This window comes from Mobula birostris, chromosome 13 (genome assembly GCF_030028105.1).
Source record: "Mobula birostris isolate sMobBir1 chromosome 13, sMobBir1.hap1, whole genome shotgun sequence".
Taxonomy (NCBI): Eukaryota; Metazoa; Chordata; class Chondrichthyes; order Myliobatiformes; family Myliobatidae; genus Mobula; species Mobula birostris.
In genome coordinates this window covers 1,207,394-1,225,733 of record NC_092382.1, presented here as the reverse complement: position 1 = coordinate 1,225,733, position 18,340 = coordinate 1,207,394, and the positions used below count along the sequence as shown (strand labels likewise).

The 18,340-nt window shown below is 46.3% G+C and overlaps 2 protein-coding genes across 2 annotated transcripts; one reads left to right on the top strand and one right to left on the bottom strand.

Annotated features, from left to right (window-relative positions):
- Window positions 1-1,294: 1,294 nt before the first annotated feature.
- LOC140208201 (probable G-protein coupled receptor 139) lies at window positions 1,295-3,252 on the bottom strand. Its single transcript, XM_072276711.1, has 2 exons — window positions 3,186-3,252; window positions 1,295-2,205 (listed from the first exon to the last, which is right to left on the bottom strand). The coding sequence occupies exons 1-2, from the start codon at window positions 3,250-3,252 to the stop codon at window positions 1,295-1,297; spliced, it is 978 nt and encodes a 325-aa protein (XP_072132812.1).
- A 12,678-nt stretch (window positions 3,253-15,930) lies between these two features.
- On the top strand, window positions 15,931-18,340 carry LOC140207424 (probable G-protein coupled receptor 139). Its single transcript, XM_072275949.1, has 2 exons — window positions 15,931-16,081; window positions 17,430-18,340. Exons 1-2 carry the CDS (start codon window positions 15,931-15,933, stop codon window positions 18,338-18,340), a joined length of 1,062 nt encoding a protein of 353 aa, XP_072132050.1.

The window sequence follows — 18,340 nt, the reverse complement described above, 5'->3', positions numbered from 1 at the left end:
ACAGGCTCTCGACTCGACCCTGGACAGCGAGCCGGCACTCACGCTTGGGCAGCGAGGTTACTGGCTTCCGGTGACGGTCCAGCAGAGAAAGCTGTAACCCCGGAACTTAAATGCTCCGGTTCGAAATGAAGACCAGGTGCCTTAATCAAGGCGCCCAACGGAGCAAGGGGAAAAGGAAATAACTGGAATCAGGAATCCACGGACCGGACCGTGACAGACCAATGCATCCGGTATTTCTTCAGGAACACTTCTGAGGACCTTGGGATGTAGTCCATCTGGTCCAGGTGGCTTATCAAAGCCTATGAATTAACCTAGCACCTCTTCTTTTAAAAAAGGAATTGGCATTCCCTCCGGCTCCTTGACACACACGGACCTCTGGCACACTGCGACTGTCTTCCATAGTGAATACCCATGTAAAGCATTCCTTAAGTCCATCTGCCATTTCCTTTTCTCCCATTAATACCTCACCAGTATAATTTTCCAGCAGTGCAATATCAACTCTCACCTCCTTTTTACTCTTTATATACAGTAACTGAAAATAAACTTTTGGTATCTCGCTTTATATTGCGGGCTAGATTGCCCCCACATTTAATCTTTTCCCTTCGAATAGTTTATTTATTTGCCTTTTCCTGATTACCCCGGGATCAATAAAGTATGGCTATGACTATGACTATGACTATTTTGTTGGAATTTAAAAGCTTCCCACTCGTCCAACTTCCCATTCACTTTTGCTGCCTTATGTGCCCCTGATCTTGGCTTTTATGCAGCATTTAACTTCCCTTGTCAGCCACGGTTGCTTAACGCTGCCATTTGAAAACTTCTTCTGTTGTTCTTATCTTCCCTGCGGCTTGTGAACTATTCCAAGAAACTTCAGCTAAATCAGCTAAATCTCTTTACGGCGCTGCGTACTCATTCCAAGCATCCACCAGCCCCAGTCAGAGTAAATTTCTGCCCGTTCTCCTGGTGACGGCAGAATTTCCACTAGGCGCTCTGTTCCACGCTGTCACCGAGAAACAACCGCTTTAGACCGATTAGCATTTACGATAGGGTGCGGAATTCATTGTCGAAAGGGCTGTGGCTGTGACGAATGCGGGAATATAGTTAAACATATAAAAAGTTTGGTTGAGTGTAATAATTGGTCGGAGATGGAGGTCCCCGTCTACAGGCGCCGATTGGTCTGTTATTGTGCAGTGCCTCTTCAGCTTTGAACAAGTTGTATTGTCACCGCTGCCACGCTGACCACCAGTTCTGTAACGTCAAGCTGGAAAACGCTGAGACCGCATCTGAGAAGGGATTAGATATTTTGTTTATTAATTAGTTGAATAATTGATGAGAGCGGATATTTCGCTGTTCTAATGAACTGCTGTCTGAACTGGGACTGTGCTAACCCATAAATAAACGTGTTTGTGCAGCAACTTAATATTAACAGTATTTCCCCGAAGTGTTGAAATATGAATTCCGAATCGTTGTAATTATTCTGATCCAATCCGCCAATAGTGCTATAAAGGAATTCGGCAACATTCACCGACCACAGGATGATGAAGCTTCCGGAGATGGTGAGATGTAAGATCACAGACCTCCTCCTGCTCTCCATCTCCGGGTCACTGCGGTTCTCCACCTTGCTCTGACCCCTCAGTCCCTTACGGACGCGACTAGTCACTAAAATGTGTCTGACTGTCAGAGCGTTGAACAGGAGTATTAACACGAACGGGAGTATTGGTGTTAGAACCGTAGTAACCCAGTCATATCCCACCCATCCTGGGTTCATATAGAAGCTCGGCTTTCGAATACAGTCCCAGGGCATATTGTCAATCACTTTGATAGGGCGATATGTAAAGAAGTAGGGGATATGTTTAAAACAGAGGAGAACGCCGGTTGTTGTGATGACCACAGCCGCAGTTTTCTCGGTGCAATACTTCGCTTTCCGCTTCCGGCAACAGATGGCGACAAACCGATCAAACGTAAAAGTGACAGTGAACCAGACAGAACAGTCCATTGTTGCCATTCCAAGGGCAGAGATCGCACTGCACACGGGAGTGATGTCCAGGAAAGTCCCGGGGAAGTAATAATAACTGATCCTCCACAATATGATCTCAAACACGATGGTTAGTAGATCCACCGTTGCCATGGCCACCAGGTAACGCGAGGTGCAGGTGGAGAGGCCGCACTTTCCCCGGGACAGGATCACCATCGCCACTAAATTCACTGAGAAAACAGCGGAAAGAAAGACTGAATTATTCTGTAGGTTTCACGCTCTGTAGGTTTCAGGGAGGAGATAAATTGTGAATTAAGAACAATCTAACTTTGCGTACAACTTATTTCTGGAGGTGTTTCACACTATATTAAGGTATCGGATTAGAAAGTTCCAATTCTCCCTTTAAATATTTTGCCTGACCCGCTGAAGGATCCCTGTATTTTGCACGTTAGAGCGTAAACCATTCAATTTCCAAAGGGCAGGCAATATAGATACTTCAAAACAACTGTGTCTTTCGGGGCTTGCTCCAAATGACTGCAGCATTATTCTAAACGCCTCAGTGCCTATTGATCGAGAGCGGAGTATCGCTTGAACCTTACCCCGTCTGACCTCTAACAGGCATCGCCGGGTTGGCTCTTAAATCCCGCTTCATTTCACGGATGATAAGACGTGGAAATAAACCCTGGTGCACTTAAACACACGCAACAACACTTATTTCAATTTTCCAATCTCCCGACGGTCCGGAGTCCATCTGGAAGTGGTGCCTACCGTCCACCCCTCAGTCTCGCTTCCCGTTTTCCATTCAAACTTGCAGGAATCTGTAAAAAAAAAAGACGCAATATCTTTAAATCTGAATGTAAAGCATGTTAAGCTACTGATACGGAATAACACCAAATGGCCCGTAAAGGTGCCGAGCGCGCTGGATTATCGGAGTTTACGTTGACAGCAGGTTTCCACGGAAAAATCAAATTGACGGTCATGAATTCACAAAGTGAATCCATCTCTCCGATCCTCCGCTCTACATCTGTTTCAACTGCCGGTTAATTTTCAGCCGAGGCCGCGGATTAAACCGCAGGAAAACTTCTGAACGAACACAGAGTTTTGTCATAATCACTCACTGATACACCGGCATCACAACGCTGTCGGTAACTGAACGAGGCCAAAGACCGCGCACAGAGAACAGCAAATGTTAGTTCGCCTATGTTCATACCGGGAACACCAATAACGGCAATGACCATGTACCATATCTTTCTCACACGGTAAATAGTTTCAAGCATGCTGTGTGAGATTCAGCCCGTCTCCCAGCTGCCCGCAAACTCGCTGAAGAAACTCTGAGCTGAAGAATCTCCACATACTCGCTCCAGCACACTGAATATTTAATACTACACAAGGCTGACGTGTCTTCCAACAGCTGGGTACAAATAAATATGATGTCATTCAAGTATAATCCTAAGTGTGTTGAGCTTGAGACGAAGTTACAAGATCTCAGAGACGAAGATATGTCGATTGGAGAAGTCGGCGAATGTTGTTACGAATATTTTCAGGCTCACTTCTCCGTTTCATCCTCATTCCTAGATTCCACAGTCTCTGCCATCAAAGGTTAATGTTATACTGTCTTTGGGCTGCTCTGTGTCACACTAGGAATTGTTACAGGCGGTGAAATAGAAATAACAAAAACGAATGTGTTGTTAATACGTTCCCGTAATGTAGTGAGGAACTTTAAACTAATGTCTATTACCAGGCTTCCGAAGATCGTTAATGCAAGCAAACCGTTAATCAAATTAACTAAGTTTTTGTTCAGCACCTCAGCTGTATCCTCCAAAATAATTGTAGTTTCCCGTTGGCTAATCACTTCAGTCCCTATCGCCATTCTCGTTCCGACGTGTCAGTACATGGCCTCCTCTTCTGAAAGATGAGGCCACTCCGAGGCTGGAGGAGTAATAGCACATAATCCGTCTGGGTAACCTCAATCTTATGGCATGAACTTGGACATCTCTATCCTCCAATATTTTCCACTTCACTGTCTGTCTTCTTCATTTCCCCAATGTGGCTTCCTACTCTTCTCCTCAGCTGCCTATTACCTCCTACTGATGCCCATCCTCCTTCCATTTCTCCCACTCTCCATTCTCCTGCCTTATCAGATTCCTTCTTCAGTTCTTTGCCTCTTCTAGTTATCACCTCCTAGACACTTGTTAGTTTCCCTACCCCACCCTCCTGCTTTCACCTGCCAGCTGCGAACTTGTTCTGCTCCTCTTCCACAATACTTCTGGCTCTGCTATCTTCGCCCTTCCTTTCCAGCCCCGATGAAGCGTGTCGGCCCGAAATGTCGACTGTTTATTCATTTCCATTCACGCTGCGTGACCTGCTGAGTTGATGCAGCACCGTGTGTGTGCATCACAGTGATGCAGTCGCTCACATGGTAAAATGCCTTGATTATATTCTGCAATGGTATGAAGCAAAGTAATTCAATCAGTGTACAAATGATCCTCGAATTGGTGCAAATGCTTAAACTGTCCGAGCATCTGCATTCACTATATTTGTAGAAAAATTGTTTTGCCTGTACACTAAATTGGTAATGTGTTGATATGGAGGAGATAATCGCATCTAGTTATTTAACCGCACTTTTTTCTGCGAATTTAACAGAACGTGGTATATTCTGTTTTCCCCTAACGTACTACCTCGATCGACATGACTATCAGAGGACTGAGCTGAATAGCTCACAAGAGCAGCCGACTACGTCTCACGATGCTCGTCCGCAGTATTGAACCACCGTGTCCTCGGTTATGTGATGAAATTGATCAGGTTCTCAAAATCCCAGTGAATGCAGACAGGCGCCAATACTGAGCCTTCTATCCGTGATGAAGGCTGGGATGTTCACAAAGAGTGGCCGGGGTTCTCTGGAATGCTGATGTAGAGAAGGATAAGGAAATGGAAATTCAAACATCAATTCACACATCAATATTATCCAGATACTTGAAGTCAGGATTGGGAACCATTTCTCTATATCACTTGTTTCTACGACAAATGGCAAAGGATTCGTGGAAGTGTAGGTAAAAATGAAATGAATACTGATGCTCTGTGGGTTTAAGGATTTGCATGAACTCCTGGGAAGATGGCAGAATAAGAAGCTTGGGAGAGGAAGAGAACTACAAGTTAGAAAGTGATAGGTGAAGCAGGTGGATGAGGAAAGGGGACGAAATAAGAGGCTGGGAGTTGATAAGTGAAAAAGGCAAAGGACTGGAGAAGAAGGAATCTGATAGTCGAGGAGACTGGATCCTGGGGGAAAGGGAAGGAGGAGCGACACCACGGGGAGGTGATAGGAAGGTCAGGAGGGGGCCATAGGGGCTAAGCAAAGAAGGGGGAAAGGGCAAAGGAAAAAAAAAGTAGGAAATTAAAGAGATCGATGTTCCTGCCGTCAGATTGGAAGACCAGACTATGAATGGGCTCATCATGGCAGATCGGGAATGGGGATATGATCTGAAATGATTAGCCACCGGGCAATTTCGATTTTTGGTGATGGAAGAAGTTTTAATTAATTTGATTTGCGTTTTGCGTTCAGTATCTTGTAAGTCCGGATACTCTTTAGGATCTTGTGTTGTATTGAATATTAGTTGCAGGCTCTTCACTATATTAATGAAACAACATATTAACGGTGGATATACTTCTGTTGCTGTGATCGGTAACCGAGTCAATTCTGAGTGTGAAACGCAGCAGTCTAATGACAGTACAACATTGGTCGATAATGTCAGAGTGTTTGGAGCGCAAGAATGGACAAGATTAACAAAATCAACAAGAATTGACAAGATCGTGAAACCGAGAGGTGAGCCTGAGAGTGTTTCGCAACAACATTCTCTGACTTCCCGAATCGTCATTTCTTCTTCTTTGAGATTTTGCAATTTCGTGCCAAGCTATCCATACCTCATCACAATTGGGAATTTACTTGAATGACATCTTCTTTATTTTTCCCCAGTTGTTGGAAGACACGTCAGCCTTGTGTAGTATTGAATATTCAGTGCGCTGGAGCGAATATAAATGAATGAGATTCATCAGCTCAGAGTTTCTTCAGCGAGATCGCGGGCAGTTGGAAGACAGGCTGAATCTCACAAGCATGCTTGACACATTTTACCGTGTGAGAAAGATATATTTCATGCTGATTGCCGTTATTGGTGTTCCGGGTAAGGCCATAGGCGAACTAACATTTGTTGTTCTGTGTGCGGGGTCTTTGGACTCTTTCAGTTACAGACAGCGTTGTGATGCCGGTTTATCAGTGAATGCGTTGCTGATATTGTAACAAAACCCTGAGTTCGTTTTGAAATTTTCCTGAAGTTTAATCCGTGGCCTCAGCTGAAAATAAACACGGCAGTTGATGCAGATGTATAGTGGAAGATCGACGTGATGGGTACATTCTGTGGATTCATGGCAGGGAGATTTGCCAATACCAAAACGCTGTCAAAGTAAATTTCAATAACCCAACGCGCTACTTGGCATTATTCTGTATCAGTGACGCAGCATTCTTTAAATACAATTTTTTTTAAACAAAGTATTCTGCCGTGTTTTAAGAAAATGCTGCCAGCTTGACGGGGACTCGGGAAGGGAATTGGTGTTCAGATTCATGGAAGAACCGTCGACACCACAAGTGAGTCAGATTCGACCATCGGGAGTTTCGAAAACTCAAATAAGGAATCTTTGTGCATTTTCATGCGCCAGGCTTTGTTTCCAAGCCGATTATCCATGAAGTGAAGCGGGAGATAAGGCCAACTCAGCTTTGTCCGTCGGAGAAGTCGGAGGGGTAAGGTATATGTGATATTCTGCTCGAAGCATTTAAAATAATGCTGCCATTCTTTAGAGTAACCCCTAAAAAAAGGCAAGAACCTACATTGTCTTTGCTTTGACAATTGGATAATTTAAGCACAATCTTGCACAATGTATGAAACGTTCAGCGGGTCAGGCAGAGTCGTCAACACTTTCTCATTGGTTTCCTTGACATAACAAGTCGCAACCCTGCTCACGCTCTGTTATACAATTTAATAGAAACAAGGCAAGCGAGGTCCCTGTATGTGGATGACAAACGGGAATCGAGGAGAAAACGAAGTCTTGCGAATGGGGGAAGTAAATTGTCTTTGAAATTTCTAAATGGTCAGTGCCGGATGCAGGGGTTGTCGCAACACGGGGAAAGTGCCAGCATAAGTGAGGGGATGGCGGGAATCACCGTCGTGGAAAGAGTTGTCGGGGTATCCAGGCTTTCCACATCAGTAGAAAACCTCATGGTGGGAGACTTAGCTTCATTTCCCCAGAGCGCCCTCGGTGATCAGTTGACAATGCCTCCTTTCCAAACCCTGCTCCTCTTCCAGTACCGAGCACCCTACCCTATCACTCAGTATGCACTTGTCTGAGGCGTCTGCGACTCCCGCGTTAGACATCTTAAACCTCCGGAAATGAGTTGTCTGCAAACTTTTATTGTTCTTAATTTCCAGCTTATCGCTGCACTTATACCCATGGAGCAGCGAAACAGTAATTCACTCATACTTTTCGCTCTTCCCCTAGTGAATTTAGTGGCAGTTGTGATCCTGTCCCGGGGAAAGTGCGGCCTCTCCATATGCACCACGCGCTACCTGGTGGCCATGGCAACGGCGGATCTACTAACCATCATCTTTGAGGTCTTACTGTGGCGGATCAGTTATTATTACTTCCCCGGGACTTTCCTGGACATCACTCCCATGTGCAGTGCGATCTCTGCCCTGGGATATGCGGCCATGGACTGTTCTGTCTGGTTCACTGTCACCTTTACGTTTGATCGATTTGTCGCCATCTGTTGCCAGAAACGGCAATCAACGTATTGCACCGGGAAAACTGCAGCGGTGGTTCTGACATCAACCGGCGTTCTGCTGTGTTTTAAAAATGCGCCCTACTCCTTTATATATCATCCTGTAAAAGTGGTTGACAATATGCCCTGGGACTGTATTACAAAGCCAGGCTACTATACGGATCCCGGCTGGATAGGATATAGATGGCTCTCTACCGTTCTAACGCCGTTACTCCCCTTCGTGTTTATACTACTGCTTAACACTCTCACAGTCAGACACATTTTGGTGGCCAGTCGGGTCCGTAAGGGGCTAAGGGGTCAGAGCAAGGCGGAGAACCGCAGTGACCCGGAGATGGAGAGCAGGAGGAGGTCTGTGATCTTACTTCTCACCATCTCTGGAAGCTTCATCACCCTGTGGTCCGTAAATGTCACTGAATCCCTTTATCACATCATTGCCGGACTGGATCAGAATAACTACAACGTTTCGGAATACATATTTCTACACTCCGGAGAGATGCTGATGGTATTAAGTTGCTGCACTAACACGTTCATTTATGGGGTGACTCAGTCCAAGTTCAGAGAACAGTTTATCAGTGCAGCCAAATTACCGCTCACGTCACTTACTGAAATAACTAATAAACAAAGTATTTAAGATGCTTGGAGAGGTGGTCGCTGTGTTTTGCATTTTGACGCGGCAGAACTGGGCAGCGGCGAGAATGAAACTGGTTTAGGCGCCGAGAGGGACATATGGCGGGAGCAGACTCTTCTCCCACTACAGCTCGCAGCATCCATTTCCTACGAATTATTGGAGCCTAAGACCATAAGGCATTAATTATTAATCTCATCTTACATTTTATTTAGCATTTTCCCGTTTTCGTCACCGCCACATCCCTTTCGATAATGAATCCCAGTCCCCAGACCCCGAGTAAATGCTCATCGATCACGTGAGCCGTTGCTTCTCCGTGACCGACAGGAATCAGAGCACCTCGCGTCACGAGGAGAATGGACCGAATTCACCCTGATCGTCCCGGAGATCAGATTAGGCTTGGTTCATACTCAGAGTGCGCCGGCAGTCCCATAAAGAGATTTAGTTAATTGCATTCAAAATTGATACGTCCTACTAAACTCAATGAGCAGACAACATCCACGTCTTTAGAGATCCGGAGTTTAATGTTCGAGTGTACCTGGGAATTGGTGCTTTCTTCGTGATGTTTTCATCGGCACACAGAATGACCACCCTTCCCGCTCCCCAGCCCCCAAATCAAATTATGATCTGCAGAAAGTCTGTTCTTAAAGGTGGCTTGCATGAATTCGTGGTGAAGGATCCAGCCTTTCAAAAGGTACCAAAGAGGTTTAATGAATGCGACGGGTAAAAACTGTCGATAGACACTTTATTGAGGCCTTGGACGAAGACCCTGTGGTTAATTCAGACGGTCACTAAACCTCAGGATATGGGAGCAGAAATGGAACATTCGTTCCTTCCATCTCTTCCACCTTCATTTATTCGGTGACCTGTTCCTTAAACTCAATCTCCTCCCAGAAACAGATAACCCCCTCAGCAATCAGGAGCCTTTCCAACATTTTCTGAACTATAACCAATGACTTGCCTGCACGGGTTCCGTGGCATCAAATTGGAGTACTCTGCAAACGAATGCCAGCATTGCATTTGCCTCGGTTATTTCTGGTTTAACCTGCAGGTTCGCCCCAGGCAATCCAGAACTAGGACTCTATCTCTCCATATACAACTCTTAGTTCTGAATTTTCTCCGCAGTTGAAAAAACATTCTACACATTCATCGTTCCTTCTAAAGAGCAAATCCCGTATCTCCACACGCTGTATTGCACCTGTCACTTATTGCCCACTCGGTCAAACTGAACATCCTTCTGTCGTTGACAGTACTTGTTTCGGCAAGCATATCCTGCCCATCCGAATCCCATACCATTGGCTGACTCTCCACTATGGTGAAGTTCATCTACAAGTAGTTCTCCGGCTTCTCTCTGCTACCCTTATGTATGGACGCAACGTGAGCCATCTCCCGGCTATTCGATACATGGCGCTTTATAAAGAGGGCATACAGATCTCCGCCCAGGTAACAACAATCCCTGCTCTTGTCTTCGATTATATCCCAGGATTCAGATAGCCAGTATCTGAGTGCATTCATGAATAACTCCAACAGCTCGTCCATATTAATGTTGATATGCCCTCGGATAACACAGTGAACTCACAAACGGAAGTTAAGCTGACATGCAACTATCTCCCCCTCGCTCTCCCTCCCTCCCTCCCTCCTTCTCTTTCTATTTTCCCTCTCTCTCTCTCTCTCTCACTCTGTCTCTCCCATCCCTCCCTTCCACCCTCCCTCATCTCTCGCCCACTGTCACTCTTTCCCTCCCATCCCTCTCTCCCTCCCTCTAACTCTCTCTCTCTTCTCTCTCTCGCTCTCTCTCTCTCTATCTATCTATCTATCTGTATCTCTCACTCCTACAATAATTAGCTAGCGTGATCGGATTCATGGTATGTAGACCACAGTTAGAATACATTTTTCTACTTTTCAAGGAAATGTTTCTACAACTACGTTTCAGAAAGCATGAAAAGCAGACAGGCAGAGAGAGATGTGTGTATGGGAGACAAATAAAAAAATCCGAATTATAACTGAAACGCGCTGGTTCCCCTTTACTACCTAAGTCTAGGGAAGACAGTTTCCTGTCCCGCCAAACTCGTGAAATTGAGGCGCGTTCGATCTCACCCCAAGCCCAGATTTGTGTGGATGCTGTGTCATTTGCTACCCTGTTACAAATTAATGCCGCGAAATAACAGCCAGTGCACTGTATGCGATTAAAGGAATTATAAATATGAATCTTTACTGAAGAGTTAGTAGAGAATAACGAAATTAAACAGCCAAATGTGCACATCTTGAATTCTCGCGCGGGGCCCTCGGTCAAGGTGAACGGCCACACCACCTTCCGAAAGTCGCTCCTAATCCATCCGGAACCGACGGGTCTCCCGCCGGCTCATACGCTGATACCGGTTGTCCCCCGCGTCTACTCTCCTCATCTCCTCTCGGACTAAGGCACTAAACCCAACCATAAGGTCCATGACCAGAGAAACCTCCCCTTAATCTGACTATCCTAATTAGATGGCATACATTTTTCCTATCTTTTATCTTCAACAGTAACCCAAACAAATATGAAAACAGAACAGACTGTTCTTACAACACTGCCAAAATGAAATACATACAACATAACAGTAAAAATACGAACCAGGGCATTACACCATTCCCCCCCCCCCTCCAGCAAAATCGTCATGTCCTCATGACTTCGAAATAATATGTCATCCCATCATTAATAATCCCGTTTTCAAAGGAATTTCGTGATGTCAGAAGCTCCAATCCATTTGTAAATGGTAGCGAAATATGTCACTATGTGGATATCCACAACCCTCTGGTCCTCCCGTGCTACAGAGGCCAGCCTATCTTGGGTCTCCTGACTCCTTGAGACCTCCGTGTACCATCATCTATGCCTTCAGTTTCAGACATTCCTTGGGATATTACATGGCGAGGTCTCCCCCGGTCTATCACTCATGCCTTCGGCAACTCGTGTCCCTCTGCCACTTGGCTGGCCTCAGTTTCACTCCCGATTACTTTAGAGCCCAGGATCCCTTCGAGGTCCAGCTGGAATCCTGCCTGTTCACAGATCGGCCCCGGATTTCACCTGCCTGTGCGTGAGAAGTGTGAGAAGACTCTTCCTGAATTAGTGGGGAGCTAGCAAAGGGCAGCGTACACCACACCCCCATTTCCTCAGCGTCCGAATCCATACGTCGTTCAGCGGCGGTGGTCGGTCTGCTCTTCCCTGCTGCTGATACTTCAGTCTCTCTCATGGGTTTCTGTTAATACACACTGCTCAAGTCCAGCACCCTGAACCACGTCGCGCCATTCAGGTAAGCCAGCGTGTCCTCGGTGCTCGGGGCTGTTTAGTCGACGGGGACTGGAACCGTGTTCAGAGTCCGATCGAAAACACCTCTCCGTATCTTCCCGTTCTTCTTCCTGGCCACCACTATTGGAGACGCGTAAGGGATTCGGGACTCAATGATGATCCCGGCTTCTTTCATACTGCAGATGCTGCCGAACGTCCTTCCGCAGGTGCCAGTCACCGTGACTTTTCTCTGAGCGGGGTGTCCTCTGTCACCCCGATAGAGTGGCGAGTGCTCTCGAAACAGCCCACATCAAACTCGTCAGTAGAAAAGATATCTTCCAGCTTCAACATCTTCTCTGTCAACCTCCTCTTCCAGCCTCCTGGTACCGGGGAGTCACCAAAGTTGAATGACTTGGCTGTCAACTTTCCCTTTCCCGGAGAGAAGTTCTCCCCGGCTTGCCTCATGGGAACACTAGACATTACCGTCACCGGAATGAGGTGCGCCCTTGGCATACCCCGCCTGAGGGTGACCTCCCGCTCCGAAGTGTTCCTGACACTCTCTGTCATCGTGTTCAGCTGTACAACCCAGAACTTCTGCAACTCGGGCCTTACCAGTACCCCAGCAGGTAAGCCTGACTCCTCTTCGTGGTCTTCCGGAGCTCAGTCTCCGAGGGGTGTCCGTCGTTCACAGTCCCGCCTGGTGTCCCTCTTCACCACAGTTATAACAGACGATACCGGCCGCTCCCCTTTTCGCGGGATCCCGGCCATTAGCAGCCCTCTGCGCAGGACGAACTACGCCCGCATCCCTATCAGCTCTATCGTCCGGGGCGGGAGGAGTTGTTGCGCACCCGCTGATAACAACCAGGAATGGCTCTTCTACGCCGCAAGCAACTTAGTTGTCTCGCTAGCCGAAAAATGTGGGCAGGAATCTTCTTAAGCCCGCTCCTGAGACATGTTCGGAAACCCCGTCATAAGCTCCAATGGGCTTCCCGTCGCGCCAAACACCTATTATAACATTTGCGCGTAGGCCGCTGAGAGAGCAAATGAGATCTGTGTCTTTACAAATCACATTACGTCAACAGCTGGCCGCTTCAAATTCCAACCAATCGCTGTTGCTTTCCGTCATTAGAGCACCGCCCATTATCCGGCAACTGATAGGTATTCCCCGCCCAAGACTCAATCTCCTGTTCCCTTTAGGCGCGGGCTTTCTTCCGGAGAACAGGCTGAGCCTACGACAGCTGGGACTTGGAAACTGGGTATTTTGCCATTTATTCACCAGGAGGTAAGGGCTACCAACTCAGAATGCTCATCCCTCGCTGGAGGACTCATTGTGACCCGATGTTTCTTCAACACATTCCCACACTCCTCCCCCCCCACCCACCCCCCACATTTCCAAGCTTGTAACACTCCGTTAATTTGGTACTCCAGATGTGAATTTATTCCAGTTGTGCTCAGGGAAATGAGTCCACAACAATCTCTCTCTCTCTTTCTCTCTCCCTCCCTCTCTCTCTCTGCACCTCCCACCCCCGCACTCTACTTTCATTTGGGTTTATTCCCCCCCACGCTGTTCACGCTCCTCTTGGTTCAGTTTTGTTTTCATTCCACACCAACACCGCCCTTGAGCGGAATCACACCAACAAATTTTACAAACAAGGGAATATCTACATATGTTGGAAATCAAACAAACTGCTGGAGGAATTCAGCATGCCAGGCAGCATCTATGGAAAAGAGTGCAGTCGGCGTTTCGGGCCGAGAAACGTCTTCTGGACGGGAAATACATTAAGACATTGGAAGTCAGCGTAAGAAATGGGGGAGGAAAGGAAGACGGTAGTAGATGATAGAGGAAACCAGGAGAGGGGGACTGGTGAAGCCAGGAGCTGGGAAGTCAGTTGGTTAAATATATAAAAGACTGGAGAAGGGAGAATCTCACCGTGGAGGAAAGGGAAGGAGAAGGGCACCTGAGGGAGGTAATGGGCAGGTTCTGTCTAATTGCACGCCAGCCCTCACCCGCCCCCCAATTCTCCTTCACCATCCCCATTCCCACTTCCTTCTCTCACTTTCCCATCACCTTCCTCTGGTGCTCCTCCCCCGTCCCCTTCTTCCAGTGAAACTGAGAAAAGTGGCATTTCCACGTCCACAACTGTTTCTTATTGTCAATCTTGTGAAATCCATTCGAACGAACTCGCAATATCTGGCACAGCCGCAGATGTCGTATATATCGTTGCACAGACAGACAGGGAAACAGGCCGGTGGAGTACAGGCAGTCTGAAAGTCTAATTGGCAGGTGACAGATAGATAGATAGATAGATAGATAGATAGATAGTCAGATGCATAGACACCAAGACAGATAGAGAGATCGCTATGTTGTCCAGAAAGAACTATAATCTGCAAATCAGTAAACAGGAACCAGGCAAGTGCAGTGGAAATAAACAAATAAAAATATTTGTTCCTACCATGTGGTACCAATTTCCAACAGTGAGATTGCGGGGCGTTGAAAGATATGTTAGAACATGGAGCTTTATTCTATCTCTCCGTAGCGGGGCATATTGGCCGTTCTTTAGATTTTTGTCGTAGCGGGGCGAGAAAGGGATATGGTCATCACTATAGAAACAACGGGGCGATTGCTCAGCCGTTGTCGGAAACAAATTAAATCATTCCCGATCGCTGCAAGGTGTCCAGTGGAAAGCGAGATGCTGTTCCTCTCTTCCGATGGCAATGGAGAAAGCCGCAGAGAAAAACGGTCTGAATATCGGTGCGATAAGCTATACAGTGTGATGAAACAGGGAGCTGTAGATCAACCACGTGACCGTGAGGATGCATTCCATAGTCTGAGCAACTAAACACGATTCTCTCTCTCTCTCTCTCTCTCTCTCTCTCTCTCTCTCTCTCTCTCTCTCTCTCTCTCTCTCTCTCTCTCTCTCTCTCTCTCCCCCTCTCTCTCTCTCTCTCTCTCTCTCTAATGAAGTGGATACATCGTAGTGAACACTGAAGGTGCAGTAGTCTTGGTCAACTAGTATGCAACTGAATTGCTGGGTCATTCCGTTACATCAAACTGAATTGAAGAAAGTCAACACCTTACACTAACTTCCACTTCCACTCAACCTTTGCCCTTTGCTATACGTGCACCTGATATGGAGAAATGGTTCCCACTATTGAAAACATGCGTCTCTAATAACGTTTAAACTTCTGAATGAAACACCTCTCTCTCCTCCACTTGAAGGACAGAATGGCAGATTATCCGCTGATAGCCTGAAATGACCCACGTTCGGCAACTTCCTGGTGAAACCCCTGAGCTTCGGCTGCACTGAAATTACATACGTTTCTTCTGGGGAGCAGGAACGGTACGAAACTGAAATCAGGCAGATGTTATATACAATTGTATTATGACCTTTCCCGTCAGTGAAGGGAGGTATTTGGAATGTATTGAAAATGACATCATCAATCTGACTGCCTACCTTCAGTGAGGTTTGACTTTCCATCTACTTGTTTTTCTCTCCATCAACACTCTCGAGAACCCTGACACTCATTGTGAATATCCCAGCCCGACTCACACATGGAAGGTAATGAGCCCGTACTTCAATATTGACCCCTGCCTGCGCTCAATATCCATTTAACAAACTGATCAGTTTCATCCCGGAACTGTCGATCTGCTACTGCGACGGCAATCTGGACACAGTGAAATGCTGTTCTTGCGTGCCATTCAGTTCAGACAATTCAACTCAAGGTGTTCAACCCAATACATCAAGGTGCTGCAACAGGGAAAAAAAGAACAATGTCGCCTTGTATTTACAGTGCAGGTGCAAGTGAGTTCAGATTGTTAAATAAGTAAATACAATTAAATACCTCAATGTCCTCAACGCTGCCGATTTAGTTCAATTGCAAAAATAAAATGCAATTGTTGATACAATTGTACTGAATGCAAACGCTCTGTCAGTTTAAGCGTTTGCACCAATTCAAGTGTCCTGTGTACGGTGTATGATGGTAAAGCGTATAGAGCTTAGGAATAGAGAGATAAACAATGACATTCATAAAACCGAGAGGTGAGCCTGAGACTATTTCGCAACAACCTTCACTGACGTCTCGAATCGTCATTTGAGATTTTGCAATTTCGCATCCAAGCTTTCGACACGTCTTCACAATTGGGATTTCACTTGAATTACATGACGTTTATTTGTTGACCCGTCATTGGAAGACACGTCAGCCTTGTGTAGTATTGAATATTCAGCGTGCTGGAGCGAGTATAAATGAATGAGCGTGGAGATTCATCAGCTCAGAGTTTCTTCAGCGAGATCGCCGGCAGCTGGAACAGAGGCGGAATCTCAAACAGCATGTCTGAAACAATTTACCGTGTGAAAAAGATATATTACATGATCATTGACGTTATTGGTGTTCCCGGTAAGAACATCGGCGAACTAACATTTGCTGTTCTGTGTGCGAGGTTTGTGGACTCGTTCAGTTACCGACAGCGTCGTGATGCCGGTTTATCAGTGAGTGCGGTTCAGTCATTGTGACAAAACTCCGTATTCGTTCAGAATTTCCCTTGCAGTTTAGTCCATGGCCTCGGCTGATAATAAACCGGCAGCTGAAACAGATGTTGTGCCTGAGGTCCGCAGATGAATTCATTTTTGCGGATTCCTGACGAAAAAGTTTTCATTCATCAATGCAAAGCCGCTGAAAATATAAACTCCAAAAACCCAGTGCGCTCGGCTCCTTTCCGGGCGATTTGATGTAATTCCATATTAATAGAGCAACAGGCTTTCAATTCAAATTTAAAGGTATTGCACTGTGTTTCAAGAAATTGCCGCAAGTTTGAAGGCGACGCTGGAAGTGACGCCCGATGAGATGTAAGGGAGAGCGTTAATCATTACTTGTGATTTCGACTTCCAACCAGAGAGAGTTTATGTGCGTCGAGTGTACCAGAGTTTGTTTCCACGCCTTATTATCAGTGAAGTGAAGACAGAGTTAAGAGCCAACCCAGCGGTGTGCGATGAAGGTTAGACATGATAAAGGAGCATGTCAAACCGCTATAAGAGGCTGCTGTTTTGAAGTACCTATATATTTTTTTCCCCTTTGGAAATTGGATGCTTTAACCACCAAAGTGCAAAATACCCTGAAGTGTCAGCGGGTCTGGCAGAATCAGTAAAAGCGAAAACTAAAACTTTCTGACCGGCTTCCATGGCATAATGCGAAGAAACCGCTGCCCAGCATAGTTGCAGACTTTAAAGGAAACAAGCCAAGGGAGCCTTCTGTGCGCAAATGGCAACCGGGAGTTCTGCAGGAGAGGAAGACATGAGAACGGGGGAAATAAACTTGCTTTGAACTTTGTTAATATACAGAGGCGGAGGGAGCAGGGCTTTTTACAGTACGGGGAGAGTGTTAGAACATAGGTGACAGGAACGCGGCAGTCACTATCGCCGAGAAAATTGCCGAGTTATCCAAGCTTTACACGTCAGACGAAAACCTAATGGTTGGACTTCAAAATTGTTTTTACAAAACGCCCTCGGTAATGAGTTGACAACTATTCCTTCCCAAAAGTTGCTTATCCTCTGGTACCGAACACCATACCCTTTCACCTCGCGTTCATGCGTAGGAGGCATTTGCTACGCCCGCCTTACACAATTTAAATCTCCGGAACTGAGTTATCTGAAAATGTTTACTTTTGTCTATTTCAGGCTTATCTCTGCCCTGCTACCCATGGACCGGCGAGACAATAATTAACTCATTCTCTTTGTTCTTCCCGCAGTGAATTTAGTGGCGATTGTGATCCTGTCCCGGAGAAAGTGCGGCCTCTCCACCTGCACCACCCGCTACCTGGTGTCCATGGCAACGGCGGATCTACTAACTATCATCTTTGAGGTCATACTTTGGAGGATCAGTTATTACTTCTTCCCCGGGGCTTTCCTGGACATCACTCCCGTCTGCAGTGCGATCTCTGCCCTGGGATTTGCAGCCATGGACTGTTCGGTCTGGTTCACCGTCACTTTTACGTTTGATCGGTTTGTCGCCATCTCTTGCCAGAAGCTGAAAACAATATTTTGCGCCGGGAGAACTGCGGCTGCGGTTCTCACAACAACCGGCGTTCTGCTCTGTTTTAGAAATGAACCCTACTTCTATAGATTTCATCCTGTGAAAGTAATTGGCAATATACCCTGGGACTGTATTACAAAGCCAGGCTACTATACGGATCCCGGGTGGCTGGGATATAGATGGCTTTCTACCGTTCTAACGCCGTTACTCCCGTTCATGTTAATATTACTGTTGAACTCTCTGACTGTCAGACACATGTTAGTGACTAATCGCGTCCGTAAGGGGCTGAGGGTTCAGAGCAAGGCGGAGAACCGCAGTGACCCGGAGATGGAGAGCAGGAGGAGGTCTGTGATCTTACTTCTCACCATCTCCAGAAGCTTCATCACCCTGTGGTCGGTGAGTGTTGCTGAATTTCTTTATGACATCATTGCCGGACTGAACCCAAATAATTACAACGATTCGGAATGTATACTTCAAAACACCGGATACATGTTGCTAACATTAAGTTGTTGCATAAACACGTTTATTTATGGGGTGACTCAGTCCAAGTTCAGAGAGCAGTTCATCAGCGCAGCGAAATATCCGCTCATGTCAATTATTCTATTGATTAATAAACAAAATATGTAA